The sequence below is a fragment of the Cucurbita pepo genome, chromosome LG16 (genome assembly GCF_002806865.2).
Source record: "Cucurbita pepo subsp. pepo cultivar mu-cu-16 chromosome LG16, ASM280686v2, whole genome shotgun sequence".
Taxonomy (NCBI): Eukaryota; Viridiplantae; Streptophyta; class Magnoliopsida; order Cucurbitales; family Cucurbitaceae; genus Cucurbita; species Cucurbita pepo.
This window is the reverse complement of record NC_036653.1, coordinates 2027126-2048950: the sequence shown is the minus strand read 5'-3', so window position 1 is coordinate 2048950 and position 21825 is coordinate 2027126. Positions and strand designations below refer to the sequence as shown.

General features: G+C 40.9%; 1 protein-coding gene and 1 non-coding gene across 2 annotated transcripts; one reads left to right on the top strand and one right to left on the bottom strand.

The window, feature by feature from the left end:
• Window positions 1-2526: 2526 nt before the first annotated feature.
• Window positions 2527-2598, bottom strand: TRNAD-GUC. The gene has a single exon. It is a non-coding gene; the product is annotated as a tRNA-Asp (tRNA).
• A 5068-nt stretch (window positions 2599-7666) lies between these two features.
• Window positions 7667-8905, top strand: LOC111777740. The gene is made up of 2 exons (XM_023657454.1): window positions 7667-7889; window positions 8367-8905. The coding sequence occupies exons 1-2, from the start codon at window positions 7667-7669 to the stop codon at window positions 8903-8905; spliced, it is 762 nt and encodes a 253-aa protein (XP_023513222.1).
• The last annotated feature ends 12920 nt before the right edge of the window (window positions 8906-21825 follow it).

The following is a 21825-nucleotide window of genomic DNA, read 5'->3' as shown; positions in this document are numbered from 1 at the left end:
AATTGTAAGAATGTATGTAAACAAAATGTTCATATTACTTGCAAAAATTATGCCAAAAATCGCCTTTGCTTCAAAAACTTTGGAGACAATTCTTGCTTTTGGCCATGCATATACGAGCATCTAACTTTTGAGGATTTAAGAACGTTGCATTAATATGCAAAGGTGGGTATCATTCAAAATATGCTTGAAAAATCAAGAAAAAGATGCTATGTTCCCTCGAGTCTGTTTTCAATAGTAAAAAGAGGTATTAAGTTTTTATTAATAATTGATAAAAACCTTGTTCGGAGAGAGACCGGACTTTTTTTCCGTCAAGCTAATGATATTAGTAGAAAATTTATAGTAGTAGCATACGCTCTCCAATAAAATATGTTATTCAGTCACAAGTTTTTTGTTTTTTTTTTTTTTTTTACCAAGCTCATGATAGTAATAAACAATTTATTGTAGCCTACACTCTAGAATAGTTGCAAGAATATGACAATCATGAACAGAGTTAGAAGCTTGTTTTCTAGTCAGGGATCAAAATCTAACCACCCGCGTGACAATCACGAATACTTGCACTTTAGTACAATAATTTGTAAATTTGGACTTGCCAAAAATCTTGAGGTTAACCCGTATGCAAAATTGAAGATTAAAAAAAAATATATTATTTAGTAATTAAAAAGAAGATTTAAAACATTTACGCCGTTGCCTAATTTACACTATTGTCAAGGATCAAACCCAGGTCAACTAGGTGACAGGTAGGAATACTTATCAATATGCTACAATGATTGGGTAGGGATCTAACCCTAGTCACTGTCATGATTGGGAGAATACTCACGAGTATACTACAAAAATTTCTTAATTTTATTTACCATGGTACTATAATGACTTATAATCTTTCGGTGTTGCGGTTCTGGTAGGAATGGAGAGTTCACGTCNTTTTTTTTTTTTTTTTTTTTTTTTTTTTTTTTTTTTTTTTTTTTTTTTTTTTTTTTTTTTTTTTTTTTTTTTTGTTTACCAAGTTCGTAATCGATAATTTATTGTAGCCTGCACTCTCCAACAAAATAGAATAGTTGCAAGAATAGGACAATCATGGGAGAGTTAAAAGTATGTTTTTTGGTCAAGGACCGAAATCCAATCATCCGCATGACAATCACGATACTTACACTTTAGTACAATGATTTGTTAATTTGGGTTTGCCAACAATCTTGGTGCCAACCCGATATAAGCAAAAGGATAAACGTAGCAAATATTTGAGTCACCCGCGTGACAGACGGGTTTACTTACCACTATACCCAATGACTGGGAAGTGATCAAACTCTAGACACCGTCGTGACTGGGGAATACTTAACGAGTATACTACATACACTTCTTAATTTTAGTTACCAATGTACTACAATGACTTATAATCTTTCGTTGTTGCGGTCCAGGTAGGAATGGAGAGTTCACGTCCCACGGGTTTTATGTTTTTTTTTGCTTTACTAAGCTCATGGTAGTAATAGACAATTTATTGTATCCACACTCCCCAACAAAATAAAATAGTTGCAATGATAGGACAATGATTGACATAGATAGAATATATTTTTTGGTCACAGACCGAATCCAATCACCCGCGTGACAATCACGAATACTTACAGTTGAGTACAATGATTAACAATCTCGAGGTCAACCCGATATAAGCCAAAGAATAAAAGCAACTACGTGACAATCAGAATACTTACACTTTAGTACAACGACTAACAATCTCGAAGTCAACCCGATATAAGTCAAAGGATAAAAGCAACCACGTGACAATAACGAATACTTACACTTTAGCACAATGATTTGTTAATTCGAACTTTACAAAAATCTCCAGGTCAACCCGATATAAATCAAAGGATAAGGATAACCGCAACGCAACGAATATTCTTCAATAATGAAATTGAAGATTGATAAAAAAGAATATATTCTTAAATAATGAAAAAGAATATTTAAAAAATTAATGCCATTGCCGAAGATCGAACCCAGGTCACCCGAGGGACAAGCGGAAATACTTACCAATATACTACAACAACTAGGTGGGGATCAAACCCAAGTTACCCTCATGACTCGAGGGAATACTTACTACAAAGACTTCTTAATTTTACTTACCACAGTACAGCACTGACTTATAGTCTTTCGGTGTTGCCGTTTCTTGCCGGAGTGGAGAGTCCACGTCTCATGAGATTGTTTTTTCTTCCAAGCTAATGGTATGAATAGATGATTTATTGTAGCCTACACTCCCCCAACAAAATAGTATAGTTGCAAGAATAGGACAATCATGGACAGAGTTAGAAGTATGCTATCTGGTCAGGGATCGAAATCAAATCACCCGCGTGACAATCACGAATACTCACACTTTAGCACAATGATTTGTTCATTTGGACTTGACAAAAATCTCCAGGTCAACCCGATATAAATCAAAGGATAAGGATAAACGCAACAAATATTCTTCAATAATGAAATTGAAGATCGATAAAAAAAGAAAATATTCTTAAACAATGAAAAAGAAGAATTAAAAAAAATTAACGCCGTTGCCGGGGATCAAACCCGGGTCACCCGCGTGACAGGCGGGAATACTTACCACTATACTACAACGACTAGGTGTGGATCAACACAAAGTTACCCTCATGACTCGGGGGAATACTTACTACAAAGACTTCTTAATTTTACTGCACTGACTTATAGTCTTTCGGTGTTGCCGTTTCTTGCCGGAGGGGAGAGTCCACGTCTCACGAGATTGTTTTTTCTTCCAAGCTAATGGTATGAATAGAAATCCACCACACCTAAATGGGGGTGAGAGTTCTCCTATTTATAATCATTTACAATACAGAAATATGGTAAATTACAAATAATATGGAAATAGCAATAAAAGAAAGGAATAATAAATGAATACAATATATTTGCCTTTAATAAAATGGCAAATATGGTAACCCGTAATATAAGGCAAATATTTAGATATTTTCCTGATAATGAACGGTCAACTATCCTTAACACCCCCGCAAGCTGAGCGTCGGATTTGAACGAACGTGAAGCTTGGATCTGAGAAATTCAAAGAGAGGTCCAGAAATACTCTTTGTGAAGATGTCGGCAACTTGGAGATGAGATGGTACATATTGTGTGCGAAGTTTGCCAGCGATAACAAGTTCTCAAAGGAAATGATAATCCAGTTCAACATGTTTGGGCCGCTTGTGAGAAACGGGATTAGAGCTCAAAAAAATAGCACTTTTGTTGTCACATAAGAGTAAGGGCTGCTGTGAAATAGGGACCTTGAGGTCATGCAAAAGATGCGTAACCCAAAGAAGTTCAGCAGCGGTTGTGGCAAGAGCACGATACTCAGATTCACAGCTGGAGCGTGAGACAGTAGGTTGCTTTTTGGCACTCCAAGAAACCAGATTGTTACCAAGATAAATAGAATAGCCGGATGTAGAACGACGAGTATCGGGACAACCAGCCCAGTCAGCATCCGAATAAGCGACTAGCGTACTAGGAACAGTGGATGGACGAAAGGTAAGACCAAAGTGGAGTGTTCCTTTGACATAGCGAAGAATACGTTTGACAGCAAGAAAGTGATCTGCAGTAGGGGCATGCAAGAATTGACTGACAGAATTGACAGCATAGGCAATATCTGGACGCGTAATAGTCAAGTACTGAAGGGCGCCAACAAGAGATCTGTAGAGAGTAGGATCAGAGAAAGGAGAACCATCAGCAGTCAGGTGTTGAGAAACAACCATGGGAGTGTGAACTGGTTTGCTATCGAGCAACTGAGCACGAGTAAGAATATCTCGAGCATATTTTAACTGACTAATAAAGAGACCATCAGGAGTGGGTGAAGCTTCAAGACCAAGAAAGTAACTGAGAGAACCCAAATCTTTGGTAGCAAACTCAGAATGAAGCTTGCGAGTAAAGCTGTCAATAAGAGATGAGTTGTTGCCGGTAACAATAATGTCATCAACATAAAGAAGCAAATAGATAATGTTAGATTGCTGATGAAAGACAAAAAGGGACGTGTCAGCGCGACTGCAAGAAAACCCAAGTGTGAGAAGAAATGAGCTAAAACGCTGAAACCAAGCACGAGGAGCTTGCTTTAAACCATAGAGGGCTTTCTTTAATAGACAAACATGAGTGGGAAATCGATGATCAATATACCCAGGAGGTTGTTCCATATGAACACGTTCAATAAGAGTTCCATTGAGAAAAGCATTCTTGACATCAAGTTGTCGAAGAGCCCATTTATTTGTGACTGCAATAGAAAGCACAACACGGACAGTGGTAGCTTTGACAACCGGACTGAAAGTGTCAGTGTAGTCAAGACCAGGAACCTGAGTATAACCTTTGGCAACAAGACGAGCCTTGAAACGCTCGACAGATCCATCAGGCAAATATTTAATACGAAACACCCATTTAGAGCCCACGATGTTGGTGTTGGCAGGGCGAGGAACCAAAGTCCAAGTATCATTTTGTTGTAATGCTCGAATTTCTTCATCCATGGCAGCCACCCAAGCAGGATTCTTAGCCGCAGATTTGAATCCTTTTGGCTCAGTGGATGCAAGAAGAGCAGAAAGAAGTCCAGATGAGCCCAAAATACCAAGATTTGCTGGATGACGAATCTTGAATATACCAGCTTTCGCTCGTGTGATCATAGGATGAGTGTCCAAAGAAGAGAAATCAACAGGAGGTTCAGTAGAGGTCGAATTTGAAGTCGAGGGTGGCAAAGTGGAACCTGCAAGAGAAGTATCAACCTGCACAGACTCATCTACAAGGTCAGAACAAATATCACACAGGGATGAACTGGATCGTGGAATGTGCGGTGATGAAGTGGTAGGGGGGGGATGAATCAATATGATGAAGATGTGGTTCCAAGAAATTTGAAATAGGAATAGAGGAAAGAGGTTGGGCCTAGGAGCTAGGGATAGCAGGAAAGTGAGTTTCATCAAATTGGGCATGACAGGTGTATATAGCTTAGTGGTGGTGGGATCAAGACAGCGGAACCCTTTAGGAGCAGGACTATAACCCAAAAAAATACAAGGAATGCTGCGGGGAGAAAGCTCGTTAGGCATATAATCACGCAAATAAGGATAAACACGACAACCAAAGGGATGAAAATTGTCATAATGTGGAGTGTAGCCATAAACGAGTTCAAAGGGTGACTTACCTCCAAGAAGTGGAGTAGGCAACCGGTTGATAATATAAGCTGCAGTAATGAAGGCGTAAACCAAAAAACGAGGAGAAAGATGAGAGTGAAAGAGAAAGGCCAAGCCAGTCTCAGTCACATGCCGATGTTTTCTCTCAGCACGACCATTTTGAGCAGGTGTATATNATGAAGGCGTAAACCAAAAAACGAGGAGAAAGATGAGAGTGAAAGAGAAAGGCCAAGCCAGTCTCAGTCACATGCCGATGTTTTCTCTCAGCACGACCATTTTGAGCAGGTGTATATGGACAAGAGAGTTGATAGTGGATGCTAGAATTACGTAAATGAGTTTTGAAACATTAGTAAATTTGGTACCACCATCGCTTTGAAATACCTTGATACGAGAAGAATATTGATTTATTGTAGCCTACACTCCCCAACAAAATAGTATAGTTGCAAGAATAGGACAATCGTGGACAGAGTTAGAAAAATGTTATCTAGTCAGGGATCGAAATCGAATCACCCGCGTGACAATCACGAATACTCATAGTTTAGCACAATGATTTGTTAATTTGGACTTGACAAAAATCTCCTGATGGATAGAGTTAGAAGTATGCTATCTGGTGAGGGATCGAAATCGAATCACCCGCGTGACAATCACAAATACTCACAGTTTAGCACAATGATTTGTTAATTTGGACTTGACAAAAATCTCCAGGTCAACCCGATATAAATCAAAGGATAAGGATAAACGCAAAAAATATTCTTCAATAATGAAATTGAAGATCGATAAAAAAAAAAAAAAAAAAATTCTAAACAATGAAAAAGAAGAATTAAAAAATTAACGACGTTGCCGGGGATCGAAATCGGGTCACCCGCGTGACAGGCGGGAATACTTACCACTATACTACAACGACTAGGAAGGGGATCAGACCAAAGTTACCCTCATGACTCAGGGGAATACTTACTACAAAGACTTCTTAAGTTTACTGCACTGACTTATTATAGTCTTTCGGTGTTGCCGTTTCTTGCCAGAGTGGAGAGTCCACGTCTCACGAGATTATTTTTTCTTCCAAGCTAATGGTATGAATACACGATTTGTTGTAGCCTACACTCCCCAACAAAATAGTATAGTTGCAAGAATAGGACAATCATGGACAGAGTTAGAAGTATGCTATCTGGTCAGGGATCGAAATCGAATCACCCGCGTGACAATCACGAATACTCACACTTTAGCACAATGATTTGTTCATTTGGACTTGACAAAAATCTCCAGGTCAACCCGATATAAATCAAAGGATAAGGATAAACGCAACAAATATTCTTCGATAATGAAATTGAAGATCTATTAAAAAAGAAAACAATGAAAAAGAAAAAGAAAACAATGAAAAAGAAGAATTAAAAAATTAACGCCATTGCCGGGGATCGAAACCGTGTCACCCGCGTGACAAGTAGGAATATTTACCACTATACTACAACGACTAGGCAAGGATTAAACCAAAGTTATCCTCATGACTCGGGGGAATACTTACTACAAAGACTTCTTAATTTTACTGCACTGACTTATTATAGTCTTTCGGTGTTGCCGTTTCTTGCCAGAGTGGAGAGTCCACGTCTCACGAGATTATTTTTTCTTCCAAGCTAATGGTATGAATAGACGATTTATTGTACCCTACACTCCCCAACAAAATAGTATAGTTGCAAGAATAGTACAATGATGTGTTAATTTGGTATGCGTAGATCAAAGGATAAGTAAGAATAGGACAATTATAGAGAGGGTTAGAAGTATGCTATCTTGTCAGGGATCAAAATCGAATCACCCACGTGACAATCACGAATACTTACGATACAGATCAAAGGATAAGGATAAACGTAACAAATATTCTTAAAGAATGAAAAAGAAGATTTAAAATATTTATGTTGTTACCAAGGATCAAACTCAGGTGACCCGCATGATTGGTAGGATTACTTACCACTATACTAGAACAACTAGGCATGAATCAAACCAAAATTACCTTCATGACTAGCGGGGAATACTTACGTGTATACAACAAAGACTTCTTATTTTACTTACCATAGTATCACAATCACTAATTGTTGCAAGAGCAGAACAATCATGGACATAGTTAGAAGTATGTCATCTAATAACGTATCAAAATTTAATATCAAACTTACACTATACTAAAATGATTTGGTTGATTTGGACTTGTGGAAAATATCTAGGTCAACATTTAAAAAAACAATGTGACCGATAGGAATACTTACCATTGTACTACAACAAGAATACTTACCACTATACTACAACAACTTGCCAAGGATCAACAAGTCTCGTTCATGACAAAGGAGAATACCTAGTAGTTTACTACAAAGATATGCTAATTATACTTGCAGCCGCATGACATGTGGGAATAGTTACTGTAACGCTAGAAGAGAAGAAAAAAAACCGTCTTGTGCGTTCCCCGAGACGAGGGAATCTTAAAAGATATTATGACCGAAGTCCATGATACATGTTATACGTTCCACCCTGGAAGTACGAAAATGTATCAGGATCTGAAAAGATACTATTGGTGGTCCGGAATGAAGAGGGACATAGCAGATTTCGTAAGCCGTTGCTTGACCTGCCAGCAGGTGAAAGACCCCGAGGCAGTGCCCAGCAGGATTGCTACAGCCCCTGAACATTCCTCAGTGGAAATGGGAAGCAGTCTGTATGGATTTTGTCTCGGGTTTGCCAAAGACAAAGCACGGTTTCAACGTCATCTGGGTAGTTATAGACCGACTGACTAAAACGACCACTTCATTTCAGAAAAGTCTATATAACGAGTGGATCGGTGGGCTTAGTTATATATCAAGGACATAGTACACCTGCACGGGGTACCAGTGTCCATAGTATCAGACTGGGACACCAGGTTCACCTCTTAGTTTTGGAAGAGTCTTCACAAAGCACTAGGAACTCAGTTGAGGTTCAGTACAACGTTCCATTTTCAAACGGACGGACAGACCGAAAGGCTGAACCAGATTTTAGAGGATATATTGCGAGCATGTTTCTTAGATTTCTCTGGGTGCTGGGACGAACATTTGCCTTTAATGGAGTTTGCCTACAATAATAGTTATCAAGCGACTATCCAGATGGCACCCTTTGAGGCACTGTATGGACATAGGTGTCGAACACCGGTGTTTTAGGAAGAGGTAGGCACGCAGCAACTACTGGGACCAGAGTTGGTTTAGGTCACCAATGCAGCGGTGCAGAAAATAAAGCAGAGGATACTCACCGCACAAAGCCAACAGAAAAGCTATGCAGATGTGTGTAGAAGGGACCTCGAATTTGAGGTGGGTGACCACGTGTTCCTGAAGGTAGCCCCTATGAGGGTGGTGTTGAGGTTCGGAAAGAAGGGGAAATTGAGCCCAAGGTTCATAGGCCCCTTCAAGATTTTAGAAAGAGTTGGGGTTGTGGCTTACAGAATTGCCCTGCCACCGAACCTTGCCGTCGTGCACAATGTGTTCCACGTATTCATGCTGCAAAAGTACACTCTAGACCCTACTCATGTTATTGAGCATGAGATGCTTCCTCTTTGGGAAGATCTGTCTTACGAGGAGAAGCCTAGCAGAATTTTGGCTCGAGACACTAGGCGGTTGCGCAACAAAGATATTCCCTTGGTAAAGGTCTCATGGGGTAACCACCGTGAGGAAGAGGCAACCTGGGAACGAGAAGAGGACGTGAGGAGAGCTTACCCCGAACTCTTCCAAGAGATATCCACTTTCGGGGACGAAAGTTTCTAAGGAGGGGAGAGTTTGTAACGCCAGAAAAAAAAAAAGAAAAAAAAAAAAGCCAAGTCAACTGAGGGATAAAACATTTTTGCCCCTCTAGCCATAATAGGGGTTTAAAGAAAACCCTATCAAATCCCCTGTAAAGGAAAAGAGAGTTAGAGAGAAAATGGAGAGGAATCAGCCGCGAAGTTTATCGGACCATGTCGAAATCCACCTTCAGACGAGACTTGTACAAGGACTAAGAGGCTAGTGAGGCCAACACTCCGTCAAGATCCAAGAACGTTTCACGAGGTAAGTTTTTCCTATGTGAATCGAGTCCTAAAATGCATATAATTCACCTAGGAACAACTCTACGCACGATCTGTGAAGAAGTTTGGCCGACACCTCAACTCGAAGGTGAAGATTCGAGAATCGTTCAAGAACGGTGAGCAAACTTTCGACGCTCTTAACTCATCCGGTAATCAAGCAAAAAATTAGAAAAAAAATACTAGGACGTAGCCCGTAACACGATCTAGAACTTTTCCGAAGAAATCATATCAATTCGATCTACAAATTGAAAGATATGAAAATCGGAAAGGGGACACTGTGTTTCAGATTGGAGAGTATAGAGAAGAAGAAGAAAAAAAAAAGGTCGGCCGGCGAGCGGCGGTGGGCGGCGTGACATGCGCTAGACACGCATCGACCATCAGCTGGAGCAACGCAGCTCCAACGAGGCGATGACACGTGTAGCCTGCAAAGCCGAGTCGAATCGCAAACGTGAGCTGAGCTGAGCCGAATTGGACCGGCCGACCCGTGACTGCGCAGAAGCTGCTGCGGGTGGTAGGCGCGCGTGCGACCTGCGACTGGCGCACTCCCACGCGCGTGGCCCTCGCACTCCTAATGCACTGCCGGCGCGTGAGCGCACGTGGAACGGCCATTTTGGCCCGTTTGCCCTCTGTTTGCCCAATTTTTGTCCCGGTTCTAATTCTAATACTATTTTTACGTTAATAGGGACCTAATTTAAAGAAATCAGTATTTTTGGACACCTCACGGGCAAAGAAATGCTAGCAAAAAGGCACGTATCAACCAGGTAAGGAGTTGGTCAATCATGCTCGAACATGTACTTATTCTAAGTGCCTATTTATTTTCTATCGGTATCTATGGATTGATCACGAGCCGAAATATGGTTAGGGCCCTTATGTGTCTTGAGCTTATACTGAATGCAGTTAATATGAATTTCGTAACATTTTCTGATTTTTTTGATAGTCGCCAATTAAAAGGGAATATTTTTTTAGGAAAAAATACTTGTAGGATTCGCTTGGATTGCATGCATGCTAGTAATTTTGCTTCAGATTAGCTCTCCATGTAAAATATTAGTCAGATTGATTGTTATGATTGTATTGGGTGAATTATCTGAGTGTTGCTTGTATGCTTTAAGCTTCCGCCGTACATATGCATGCGTTTAGTTTATATTGGAATTGTGTATTCCGCGTTCCGGGTGCTTGATGGATCAATTCGCCCCATTGAACGTGAACTTCGTGTTCTGGGTGCCTTATGGAGGTCATCGCCCCGTTGAGCCGGCATGCATAGTTTGCATCAATTATATATTGTGATGTTAGAAGACGGTTGCATGCACACTCTGTTAATTGCTAGGGCCCATTTTTATGATAAGCTTAGGGGATTACTGTTAGGAGCGATATGTCGCTCTAGCCAGACTTAACTTTCCCCTAGGAACTTAGCGGATTACCACGACAACAAGGTACCTCAGAAGTGTTCATAGATTTCTAGTGTGAGAACGGTATCTATAGCTTCGTGAGATCAGTCCATGTTTCTCTTAGTCATTTCGCATGGGAAATGTGTCCCCACGTCGTACAACCCATTAGCTGCATGGGAATGGGTTGGGGTCGCGCCCCCCATAGGGTGACTATATGGGCTTAAGGGTATTCAGCACACCCCTAGGCTAGACACCATGTAGTCCCAAATAGCCATGTAGAAGTAGCACCTCATAGAGAGATACCAACCATATTAACTTGGCGTAAGGAACCCCTAGGTGTCTAATGAAAGGATGATGAACCAGTGAAACCCAATGGGCAATCTCCAAGGGACTAAGATTAGAACCAGATGTCCTAGAACCGAATTATGAAACCGTGGGAACCTCTTAAATTAGGATGCGAAGAGAGCCTACAAGTAGGTGGCTTACTGAGTATAATTTTTATACTCATCCTTGCTATGTTTTCCTTTTTCAGGAGCGCGAGGCGTCGGTCAAGGGCGGGCGTGATGGAGGCGGGGATTTGTCACAGATGAACAGGTTGTCCCGGGGCGTTAGTCCAGTCTTTATTTTGTATTTACATTCTTTCAAAATTTATTTCCAAACTATCATGTGTTCTATTTGTTTGTCGTTAAAAAACTTTATTGGAATTTAAAGATTTTCTCTATTTCATATTTAAATCACTTTGTGCATTTGTGTCTTGTCATTAGTCACGGTTCGTAGTAAAATATTGTGTCGTGACAAATTTGGTATCAGAGCAGTCAGGTTATAGGTCTTGTAGACATTTAGGATAGAGAGTCGTGTCCTCTGTGACCTTGCTCGTCAAACACATGCCGCTCACGACCAGATGTTCTCACATGATGGAAACATAGAGACAAAGGTTAAGCTAGTATTTATAGAGTATACCATGACCGACTATGGCATTATAATCGCACATTACCTAGGAGATGTGCTACAAATGAATTGTAACCATAGTTCCTTTTATCTATTGTGGTAGATAATGGCACCAAAGAGACGCGAACCATATGTAGGGCCCGGACCCCGAAGGGGAAGAAGAGAGGAAGTTCAGGACACCTCGGTTCCAACACCTGAAGTGGAACAACTTGAATTTCAGGAGGAGGTTGGGGATATGCCTCAAACTAACGAGGGGACAGTACCACAACCATCAAGAACAAAAGACGCCGAAGGAAGGCCAAGGCTCGAAGGCTGCTTGATACACCCCCTACTGCTCCCTTCTCCGAGGAGGTCCCATCAGGTCCAACCCCGTGTACAGCAGTCCCACTAAACCAGCCGTTAGCCATGCCCACAGTAGAGATGTTTCAGACGTTCATGATGACCTCGATAGAAAATCAGGCTCTAACAAACCAAATGATACAAACCATGATGGCTAATCAGTCAACAGGGCAAGGGGGCAAAGATTCAGGGACTATGACTATGGAGTCCCGCTACTTAAGAGATTTCCTGAGGCATAAACCGTCTTCCTTTGACGGAGGCAAGGTGGATTCCATTGCCGCTTAGAATTGGCTAGAGGCCATAGAAACGGCCTTCCATTTTATGAACTGCCCGCCAAAGTATGAAGTCCATTGTGGGATGTATATGATGAAAGGAGAGGCGCACTTCTGGTGGAAGGGTGCTCAGAAGACCATTATACCACAAGAAGAGTTTATTACTTGGTGTCAGTTTAAAGATGCGTATCTCCACAAATATTACCCAATCACTGCCAGAGTGAAAATGCAGACAACATTTCTCAAACTGAAACAGGGAGATAGATCAGTGAAGGAATATGACTTGGAGTTCAATAGGCTGGCAAGGTTTTTTCCAACGATTTATCGCTGGCCTAAGGGAGGAACTAAAAGGGAATGTGGCATCCCAGTCATCCTTCGTCTATGCGAAAGCCCTTCAAGTGGCGACCCTGCTCGACGCGTCCCGCACCGACAAGCAACAGTTGGGAACAGCACAATCATCCCACACTACAGCCCAGGGAAAGGGGACAGACCCTAGCCACCCCAGAACTGGTAGACTGCCCCGTGGCCGCACTGATAAGCGAAGAGCCCCGATACGGAACATGACCCTTTGTCCTAACTGCCGGCGTGCTCACACGGGGGAATGTAGAGCAGGAACAGGCACTTGCTACAGATGCGGCCAGGTAGGGCACTTTGCAGTGGATTGCCCTTAGAGACACGATCAGCGTGTCAACCGGCTTGCAGTACAGCATTAGAGGGGCCAGGGTGCTTAACATCAGCAGGGGCGAGCTGTAGCCCATGCAACAATAGCTAAGCAAGCTGACCAGCCTCATGCAGTTGTCACAGGTACGCTACCCGTATTTGGCCATCTTGCTTTAGTATTGTTTGATTTGGGTTCAACGCAGTCGTTCGTATCTGAGGAGTTTGTAGAGCTAGCACACCTAGAGAAAGAACTTTTAGAGATTACCCTATCAGTGTCCACCCCTGCTCACGAGCTGTTGCTAGCTACCCATAGGGTTAAGGGAGATGGTGTAACAATATCAGGATGTGTCATCGAAGCTACACTAATAGTGTTAAGCATGCAAGACTTCGATGTCATCTTGGGTATGGATTGCCTAGGCGAGAATCGCGTTTTGATAGAGACTCGAATAGTGACTCTCAGGCTCCAATCAGGGGACAACTTTACCTACAAGGGAGCCACTTCCAAAGGTGCCCCAAGCGTCATAACATCGTTAAGGGCTAAGAAGCTGATTCGTAGTGGCGTAAGTGCATTTCTAGCCAGCGTGACCTTAGACAATAGTAACAAACAAATAACCTCATCGGTACACATCGTCAGGGAGTTCATAGATGTCTTTTCGGAGGATCTGCCAGGTTTGCCCCTAGCTAGGGAAGTCGATTTTGGGATCGACTTGGAACTAGGAACTGTGCCGATCTCCAAGGCACCTTACAAGGATGGCACCTACAGAACTAAGGGAATTGAGGAACAGTTACAGGAGCTATTGGATAAGGGTTTCATCCGACCCAGTGTATCACCCTGGGGAGCCCCTATTCTATTTGTCAAGAAGAAGAACGGGTCCATGCGGTTGTGTATTGATTACAGGGAATTAAACAAGGTCACTATAAAGAATAAGTACCCTTTGTTGAGAATTGACGACCTGTTTGATCAGCTACAGGGAGCAACAATCTTCTCCAAAATTGACTTAAGGTCGGGGTATCATCAGTTGAGGGTCATAGAAGGGGACATATCCAAGACAGCCTTTAGAAGTTGTTATGGACATTATGAGTTTCTCGTTATGTTCTTTGGCCTTACCAATGCACCAGCAGTTTTCATGGAACTAATGAACAGGGTGTTTAAGTAATTCTTAGACACTTTTGTCATAGTGTTCATCGACGACATTCTGGTATACTTTATGTCGGAGGCAGATCATAAAAAACACCTAAGAAAAGCCTTGACAATATTGAGAGCCTAGCAGTTGTATGCCAAGTTCTTTAAGTGCGAGTTTTGGTTGTCTGAAGTAGCATTTCTGGGTCACGTGGTGTTAAGCAAGGGGATTACAGTGGACCCAGCTAAGATAGAAGCGGTGATGAGGTGGCCAAATCCGACCACAGTCACAAAGGTGAGGAGTTTTCTGGGGCTAGCTAGATATTGAGAAGATTTGTCCAGGATTTCTCCAAAATTTCCTCAGCGCTAACTCTGCTAACCAAGAAGGGCAAGCCCTTTGCTTGGACTCCAGCCTGCGAACAGAGTTTCCAGGAACTCAAGAAGAGGTTGGTAACCGCACCAGTCCTTACAGTTCCAGATAGGTCAAATAATCTCGTGATGTACAGTGATGCATTAGGGAAAGGTTTAGGGCGTGTGCTCATGCAGAAGGGTAAGGTGATAGCGTATGCTTCTCGAAAATTGAAGGAATATGAACGAAACTACCCCACGCATGACCTCGAGTTGGCAGCAGTAGTATTTTCTCTAAAAACGTGGCGGCATTACCTGTATGGGGAAAAAGTACAAGTCTTCACCGATCATAAGAGCCTCAAGTACTTATTCACGCAGAAAGAGCTCAATATGAGATAAAGGCGATGGTTGGAACTGGTAAAGGATTATGACATATAAATCCTGTACCATCCAGGCAAAGCCAACGTGGTAGCTGATGCATTAAGCAGGAAGGCTGTGCATACTTCTGCGATGATCAGCACACAGGAAAAACTACAAGATGAGATGAAGAGGGCTGGGATAGACGTGGTGGTTAAAGGTGGTAATGTTCGGATGGTACACTTAATCATACAGCCCACCCTACGAAAGAAAATTATCGACGGTCAGAGGTCTGATGAACACCTCAGTAAAGTGTGGAGTCAAACTGAGACAGAGAGACTGGACGGGTATTCTATCTCCTCAGACGGGGGTCTGCTATGGAAAAACTGCCTGTGCATTCCCCGAGATGAGGGAATCTTAAAAGATATTATGACCAAAGCCCATGATACATGTTATACGTTCCACCCTGGAAGTACAAAGATGTATCAGGATCTGAAAAGATACTATTGGTGGTCCAGAATGAAGAGGGACATAGCAGATTTCGTAAGCCGTTGCTTGACCTGCCAGTAGATGAAGACCCCGAGGAAGCGCCCAGCAGGATTGCTACAGCCCCTGAACGTTCCTCAGTGGAAATGAGAAGCAGTCTGTATGGATTTCGTCTCGGGTTTGCCAAAGATAAAGCAGGGTTTCAACGTCATCTGGGTAGCTGTATACAGACTAACTAAGACGACCCACTTCATTCTAGAAAAGTCCACATATCGAGTGGATGAGTGGGCTCAATTATATATCAAGGAGATAGTACGCCTGCACGGGGTACCAGTATCCATAGTATCAGACTGGGACACTAGGTTCACCTCTCAATTTTGGAAGTCTTCAGAAAGCACTAGGAATTCAGTTGAGGTTCAGTACAGCGTTCCATCCTCAAACGAACGGACAGACCGAAAGGCTGAACCAGATTTTAGAGGATATGTTGCGAGCATGTTTCTTAGATTTCTCTGGGTACTGGGACGAACATCTGCCTTTAATGGAGTTTGTCTACCATAATAGTTATCAAGCGACTATTCAGATGGAACCCTTTGAGGCACTGTATGGGCGTAGGTGGCGAACAACAGTGTTTTGGAAAGAGGTAGGCACGTAGCAACTATTAGGACCAGAGTTGGTTCAGGTCACCAACGCAGTGGTGCAGAAAATCAAGCAGAGGATACTCACCGCATAGAGCCGACAGAAAATCTATGCAGATGTGCGTAGAAGGGACCTCGAATTTGAGGTGGGTGACCACTTGTTCCTGAAGGTAGCCCCTATGAGGGTGGTGTTGAGGTTCGGAAAGAAGGGGAAATTGAGCCCAAGGTTCATAGGCCCCTTCAAGATTCTAGAAAGAGTTGGGGCTGTGGCTTACAGAATTGCCCTGCCACCGAACCTTGCCGCCATGCACAATGTGTTCCACGTATCCATGCTGCGAAAGTACACTCCAGACCCTACTCATTTAATCGAGCATGAGATGCTTCCTCTTCGGGAAGATCTGTCTTACGAGGAAAAGTCTATCCGAATTTTGGCTCGAGACACTAGGCANTCTTCGGGAAGATCTGTCTTACGAGGAAAAGTCTATCCGAATTTTGGCTCGAGACACTAGGCAGTTGCGCAACAAAGATATTCCCTTGGTAAAGGTCTCATGGGGTAACCACCGTGAGGAATATATTTCCTTGGTAAAGGTCTCATGGGGTAACTACCGTGACACTCAAAATTCCACTCAAATTTGTGGGGTTTATTTGGCAAACTTGCAAGTTTGGCTAAACCAAATTTTGACACTCATTTTAAACCAAATTTTGACACTCATTTTCTATTAAGTGAAGTCAACATTTTGACTCTCACCATTTTAGTTCAACAATTAATTTAAATAATTAATTTTAAATTAAAGTAATATTAAATGATTAATTAAACAATTTAATTAATGTTTAACATTAATTCAAATGCCAATCTCAATCAATTCCGACACAATTTGATTAAAATATTTAAATCTTATTTAAATATCTAAGATTCTCTCTTTTTTGTTTAATTCGTAAATAAAACAAAAATGCGGTTAAATATATTGTATATATTTAGCGCATATTCCCTAATTTGAATTCGAACACTTCGAACTCACTCGTCACATTGTTCTATGGTTTAGTCCGATATGAGCTAGCAGTAGGACCTAATGGACCTATAGATCATGGGCTCCAATGATCCGAGATTAACCGGCTAAACTCATTAACCTTGTTAACCAACATTCGTTAACTACTAGGACACTCCATTATAGACTAGTAGTTGCATCCCCTCACTATAAATATATTTTTGTCCATTTGATATAATAATGATTAGTAAGTCGATCCTTCACAGGTTGTACGTAACTAGAGCTAGGTCAATTTATCGTTTCACCCTGAAGTTACTTCTTGTTCCTTATGTCCCACTAATCCTCTAATGAACAATTAGTTTGTGGTCCAACAAGTAAATCGAATCCCTCTCAGGCCAATGTGAGGGTGGGGCCCCTTGTTCAAGACCTAGAGTCAGCAATTAAGGGAACAACCTCTCTACTATCCCTAAAAGTGGGTAGGAGTGAATTCCATCTTGCACCCTANCCTCTCTACTATCCCTAAAAGTGGGTAGGAGTGAATTCCATCTTGCACCCTATGTCCCCAGCTATTCACCCAGTCTTACCCCTAAAATGGGAAACTTATTGAGTCGGCGAACTCGAGCCACTCTCACCCATGAAAATCTAAGGATAATTCTGAATAAACAAGAGTTCATGGTTAACGGAGGATTAAGATCGAGTTACCTAGGTCATCGAATGAAAAAATCAGTCTCAACAGTAAACGACATTATAAAGTGAGAGTAATTTTCTTCATGGTCCGATCTTATGCAATACTCATTGCATAGGACGCCCCCACTCACATGTCTCCACATGTACAATTTAGTGATCACATTGTTTATATCATATACAAAAGTGGGCCGCATCCATAGTGTCCCCAGAATAAGGTACTCAGCCTTATCCTTATACTATAGATCATTTTGACTATATACTTGAACTTGATCCACTCTTATGTCTCTACATATAGTTCAAGTAATCATACTATAGCCAGAGTGTTCTTAGTTTATTGGATTTAGATTAATAATCGTAAAAATTCACTTTATTCAATAGCAATCTTTATTGAAAATCATCAATAATAACTTTATTGAAAATAGAATATGTTTTTGTTTACAAACTATGAGTTTTAGGACATAAAACCCAACAAACTCCCACTTGGACTAAAACTCTAGTGGAGTTTTATAATGTTGAGTAGAGAGAAAGACATAAATTCAATAGACTTGGGCATCACATACTCATGCATTTTCTCCCACTTGCCCTGGATTACATAACTCGTAGTCCTAGATTCACTAGGTGCCCTTCAAACACTTTAGCCGCGAGGGGCTTTGTAAATGGATCAGCAATATTGTGCTCTGAAGCTATCTATGTGATAATCACATCTCCTGTTGCACAATCTCCGTTATAAGATGATATTTCCGTTCAATATGTTTTCCTCGCTTATGGCTTCTTGGTTCTTTAGAATTTGCAACTACTCCACTGTTATCACAATAAAGAGTGACAGCCATATAGATTCTTTTGCTGCTTCACAAGCAGCAACATACTCAGCCTCTGTGGTGGAAGAAGCAATGCAACATTGCTTTATGCTTCTCCATATTATTGCTCCTCCGTTTAGAGTGAAGACAGATCCTGATGTCGAATCTATATCGGTCTGAAAATTAGAGTCAGTGTACCCTGTAAGGATCAAATCCTTAGCGCCGTACATTAGCATATAGTCCCTCATTCTCCTAAGAGACTTGAGGATATTCTTAATGGCAGTCCTATGAGCACGTCTCGGATTGGACTGATATCTATTGACAATTCCACAACATAACATATGTTAGGTCGGGTACATAGCATGACATACATCAAACTACCGACTGCTGATGCATAGGGAATATGTCTCATATCCTCAACTACTTGAGGTGTCTTAGGAATTTGTTCCTTCGAAAAATGAACTTCGTGCCTGAAAGGTAATAATCCTTTCTTGGAGTCTGGAATCTTATATCGAACCAACATTTTGTCGATGTACGATGCCTGAGACAATGCTAGTATTTTATTCTTGCGATTCCGAAGAATTTGACGAACTGAGCCTCTTCCAAATCTTTCATTTGGAATTGTGTCGCTAGCCAATGCTTAATGTTAGTTAGAAATCCCACATCATTCCCAATGAGTAGGATATTGTCAACGTACAACACCATGAAAACTACTGTAGAGTTGACTATCTTCTTGTAAACACAAGGTTCGTCAACATTCTGTTTAAAGCCATAAAATTTGCTCACAGTATCTAACCTTATATTCCAAGATCGAGATGCTTGCTTCAACCCATAAATGAATCTTTTAAGCTTGCAAACCTTTTGCTCGTGATCCTGTTTAATGAACCCCTCTGGTTGAGCCATATAGATACTCTCTTCGAGATTGTAATTTATAAAGGTTGTCTTAACATCCATTTGCCAAATTTCATAATCATAAAATGTGGCAATGGACAAGAGTATTCTAATCGATTTAAGCATAGCAATAGGAGAAAAGGTTTCTTCATAGTCCACCCCCTCTCTTTGGGTATAACCCTTTGCTACAAGTCAAGCTTTAAAGGTCTGTGCCTTACCGGTTTGGTCACGTTTCTTCTTGTAGATCCATTTGCAACCAATAATTTTTACCCCATCTGGTTGATCTACAAGTTCCCAGACTGAATTGAAGTACATTGACTCCATTTCAAGATTCATGACTTTGATTTACTGATCTCTATCTTCATCATTCATTGCCTGTTTATAAGTCAATGGACCATTAACGCCATCATCAAGTATGATGACCTGTGTTTTCGCCAAATCCAAGTAACGATCGGGTTGAGTTATAACCGTCCCACTACGTCGAGGAATTCTCAACTCTTGAGAAGGATGTGATTGACCAGAAGTGCTAGCTCCATCAACAACTCTTGTTGAAGGACCAGCCTATCAACAACTCTTGTTGTTTTATCAGTAGTTTTTTTTTAGAAATTTCACTCAATACTAGTTTGCTGCGAGGTTGATGATTTCTTACATGGTCTTTCTCTAAGAATGTAACGTTTGTTGATACAAACACTCTGTTTTCTTGAGGGTCATAAAACAAATCATCTTTCATCTCTTTTCTGGGGTATCCTACGAATAGGCATAATTTTGAACGACGTTCTAATTTCTTAGAGTTTTGCAACAACACATGTGCTGGGTATCTCCAAATCCTAAAGTGACGTAAACTACCTTTACACCCTCTCAATAACTCATAAGGTGTTTTTGAAACACTCTTAGAAGGAACCATGTTCAAAATGTATGCAGCAGTCTCCGCTGCATATCCCGAAAACGAATCAGGTAATTGAGCGAAACTCATCATAGACCGAACCATGTCTAACAAAGTTCTATTTCTCCTTTCTGATACACCATTCTATTGAGGTATACCAGGGGCTAAGAGTTGAGACGTTATTCCATGTTCTATAATATAGTCCTGGAATCTTAAGTCCATATACTCTCCACCTTGATCTAATCGAAGTGTTTTAATAGTTTTTTCTAATAGATTCTCAACCTTAGTCTTATACTCTCTGAACTTTTCAAGAGCTTCGGACTTGTGATGCACTAGGTAAAGATAGTCATACCTTGAATAATCATCAATAAAACTGATGAAATATTCATACCCTCCTCATGCTTTGACATTCATTGGACCATAGAGATATGTATGCACAAGTTCTAAGGCATCTTTGGCTCTATAGCCTTTTTCGGAAAAAGGTCGTTTAGTCATTTTACCCTCAAGACAAGACTCACATGGAGGTAAAGAGTTGTCTTAGTCCTCTTTTAACCAATCTCCCAATCCTATTGAAATTAATGTGGCCTAGCCTTAAGTGCCAAAGATAGGTATTAGGCGAAGTCTTTTGTCGTTTATTTTGAGTTTCAGCTGTTTTAAACATCTCGATATTTAAAATAGCTTTTGTTTCGCTTGGTTTTAACATGTATAAGTTGTTTTCTAGTTTTGCAGAACAAATATGAATACCTCTCTTGCGAATGAACACTTCATTGATTTCAAAAGATACTTTATACAATTGTTCTAATAAACAAGAGATAGATATTAGATTTCTTTTCATTCCAGGAACAAAAAGTACATTATCTAGGATAATGAATCTATCTCCAAAAAAACAACTTTAAATTTCCTACTGATATTGCTGAGACAACCTCTCCTGTTCCAACCCTGAGTGTTATCTCGCCTTCCGCAAACATTCTCCAGGAGATAGTTTCCTGAAAAAAAAAAAAAAAGAACAAATATGATTAGTGGCCCCTGAATCTAGTATCCAAGTTGAGTTATCATACTCTACTAACATATTTATACAATTAGTATATAATATTTACCTTGTTGTGCCTTTTCGGCTTTCTTCTCTGCAAGGTATTTTGGGCAATCTCTTTTCTAGTGCCCGTTTTTGTTGCAATTGAAACATTTTCCTTTATTTGCATTTTGAACCTTGCATTTGCGGTCAATAGGAATCTTATCTTTTCCCTTACCCTTCTTGTTTATCGAAACATTTTTAGAAGTTGAAGGACCAGACTTATTTTTAGAGGACGATTCTCGTAGTAATTTCTTAGAGACAGCAACATTTGCTTCTCCTGTTTGTCCTTTTTTCATTAAGAGGGACTGATAAGTCTGTAGCTCATGGAGAAGAGCAGTTAAGTTATATTCTATCTTGTTCATCATCGAATTCGTGCGGAACTGTAGGAAGCTCTTCGGAAGAGACTCCATGAAAAAAATGACTTGTCTTTTCTCATCAATGACAACTTCATTTACTTCTGCCACATTGAAATGGACCATCATGTCCAGGACATGTTCTCTAACTGAGGTCCATTCTTTCATACGACAGTTGTAAACGTATTTTATGGCGTCATGTCTAAGGGAGAAGGACGGTTGTCCAAACATCCCTTTCAGAGATTCCATAATCTCTTTAGCAGTACCAATAACATCGTGTTTCTTAGCCAAAACATTAGATATGCTGGCTAAAAGGTACACTCAGGCTTTGTCATTTGCCCTTTTCCATCTGTCATATGCATCCCGAACTGTTCGGTTTGCATTTGAGCTGGGGTTTGGAGGACA

Bases quoted from the DNA above. Each gene is read 5' to 3' on its own strand.
- LOC111777740 (XM_023657454.1), top strand. From the start codon at position 7,667: ATGTATCAGGATCTGAAAAGATACTATTGGTGGTCCGGAATGAAGAGG. The intron at 7,890-8,366 runs GTAGTTATAGAC...TCACCAATGCAG, and splicing joins ACGGTTTCAACGTCATCTGG to CGGTGCAGAAAATAAAGCAG.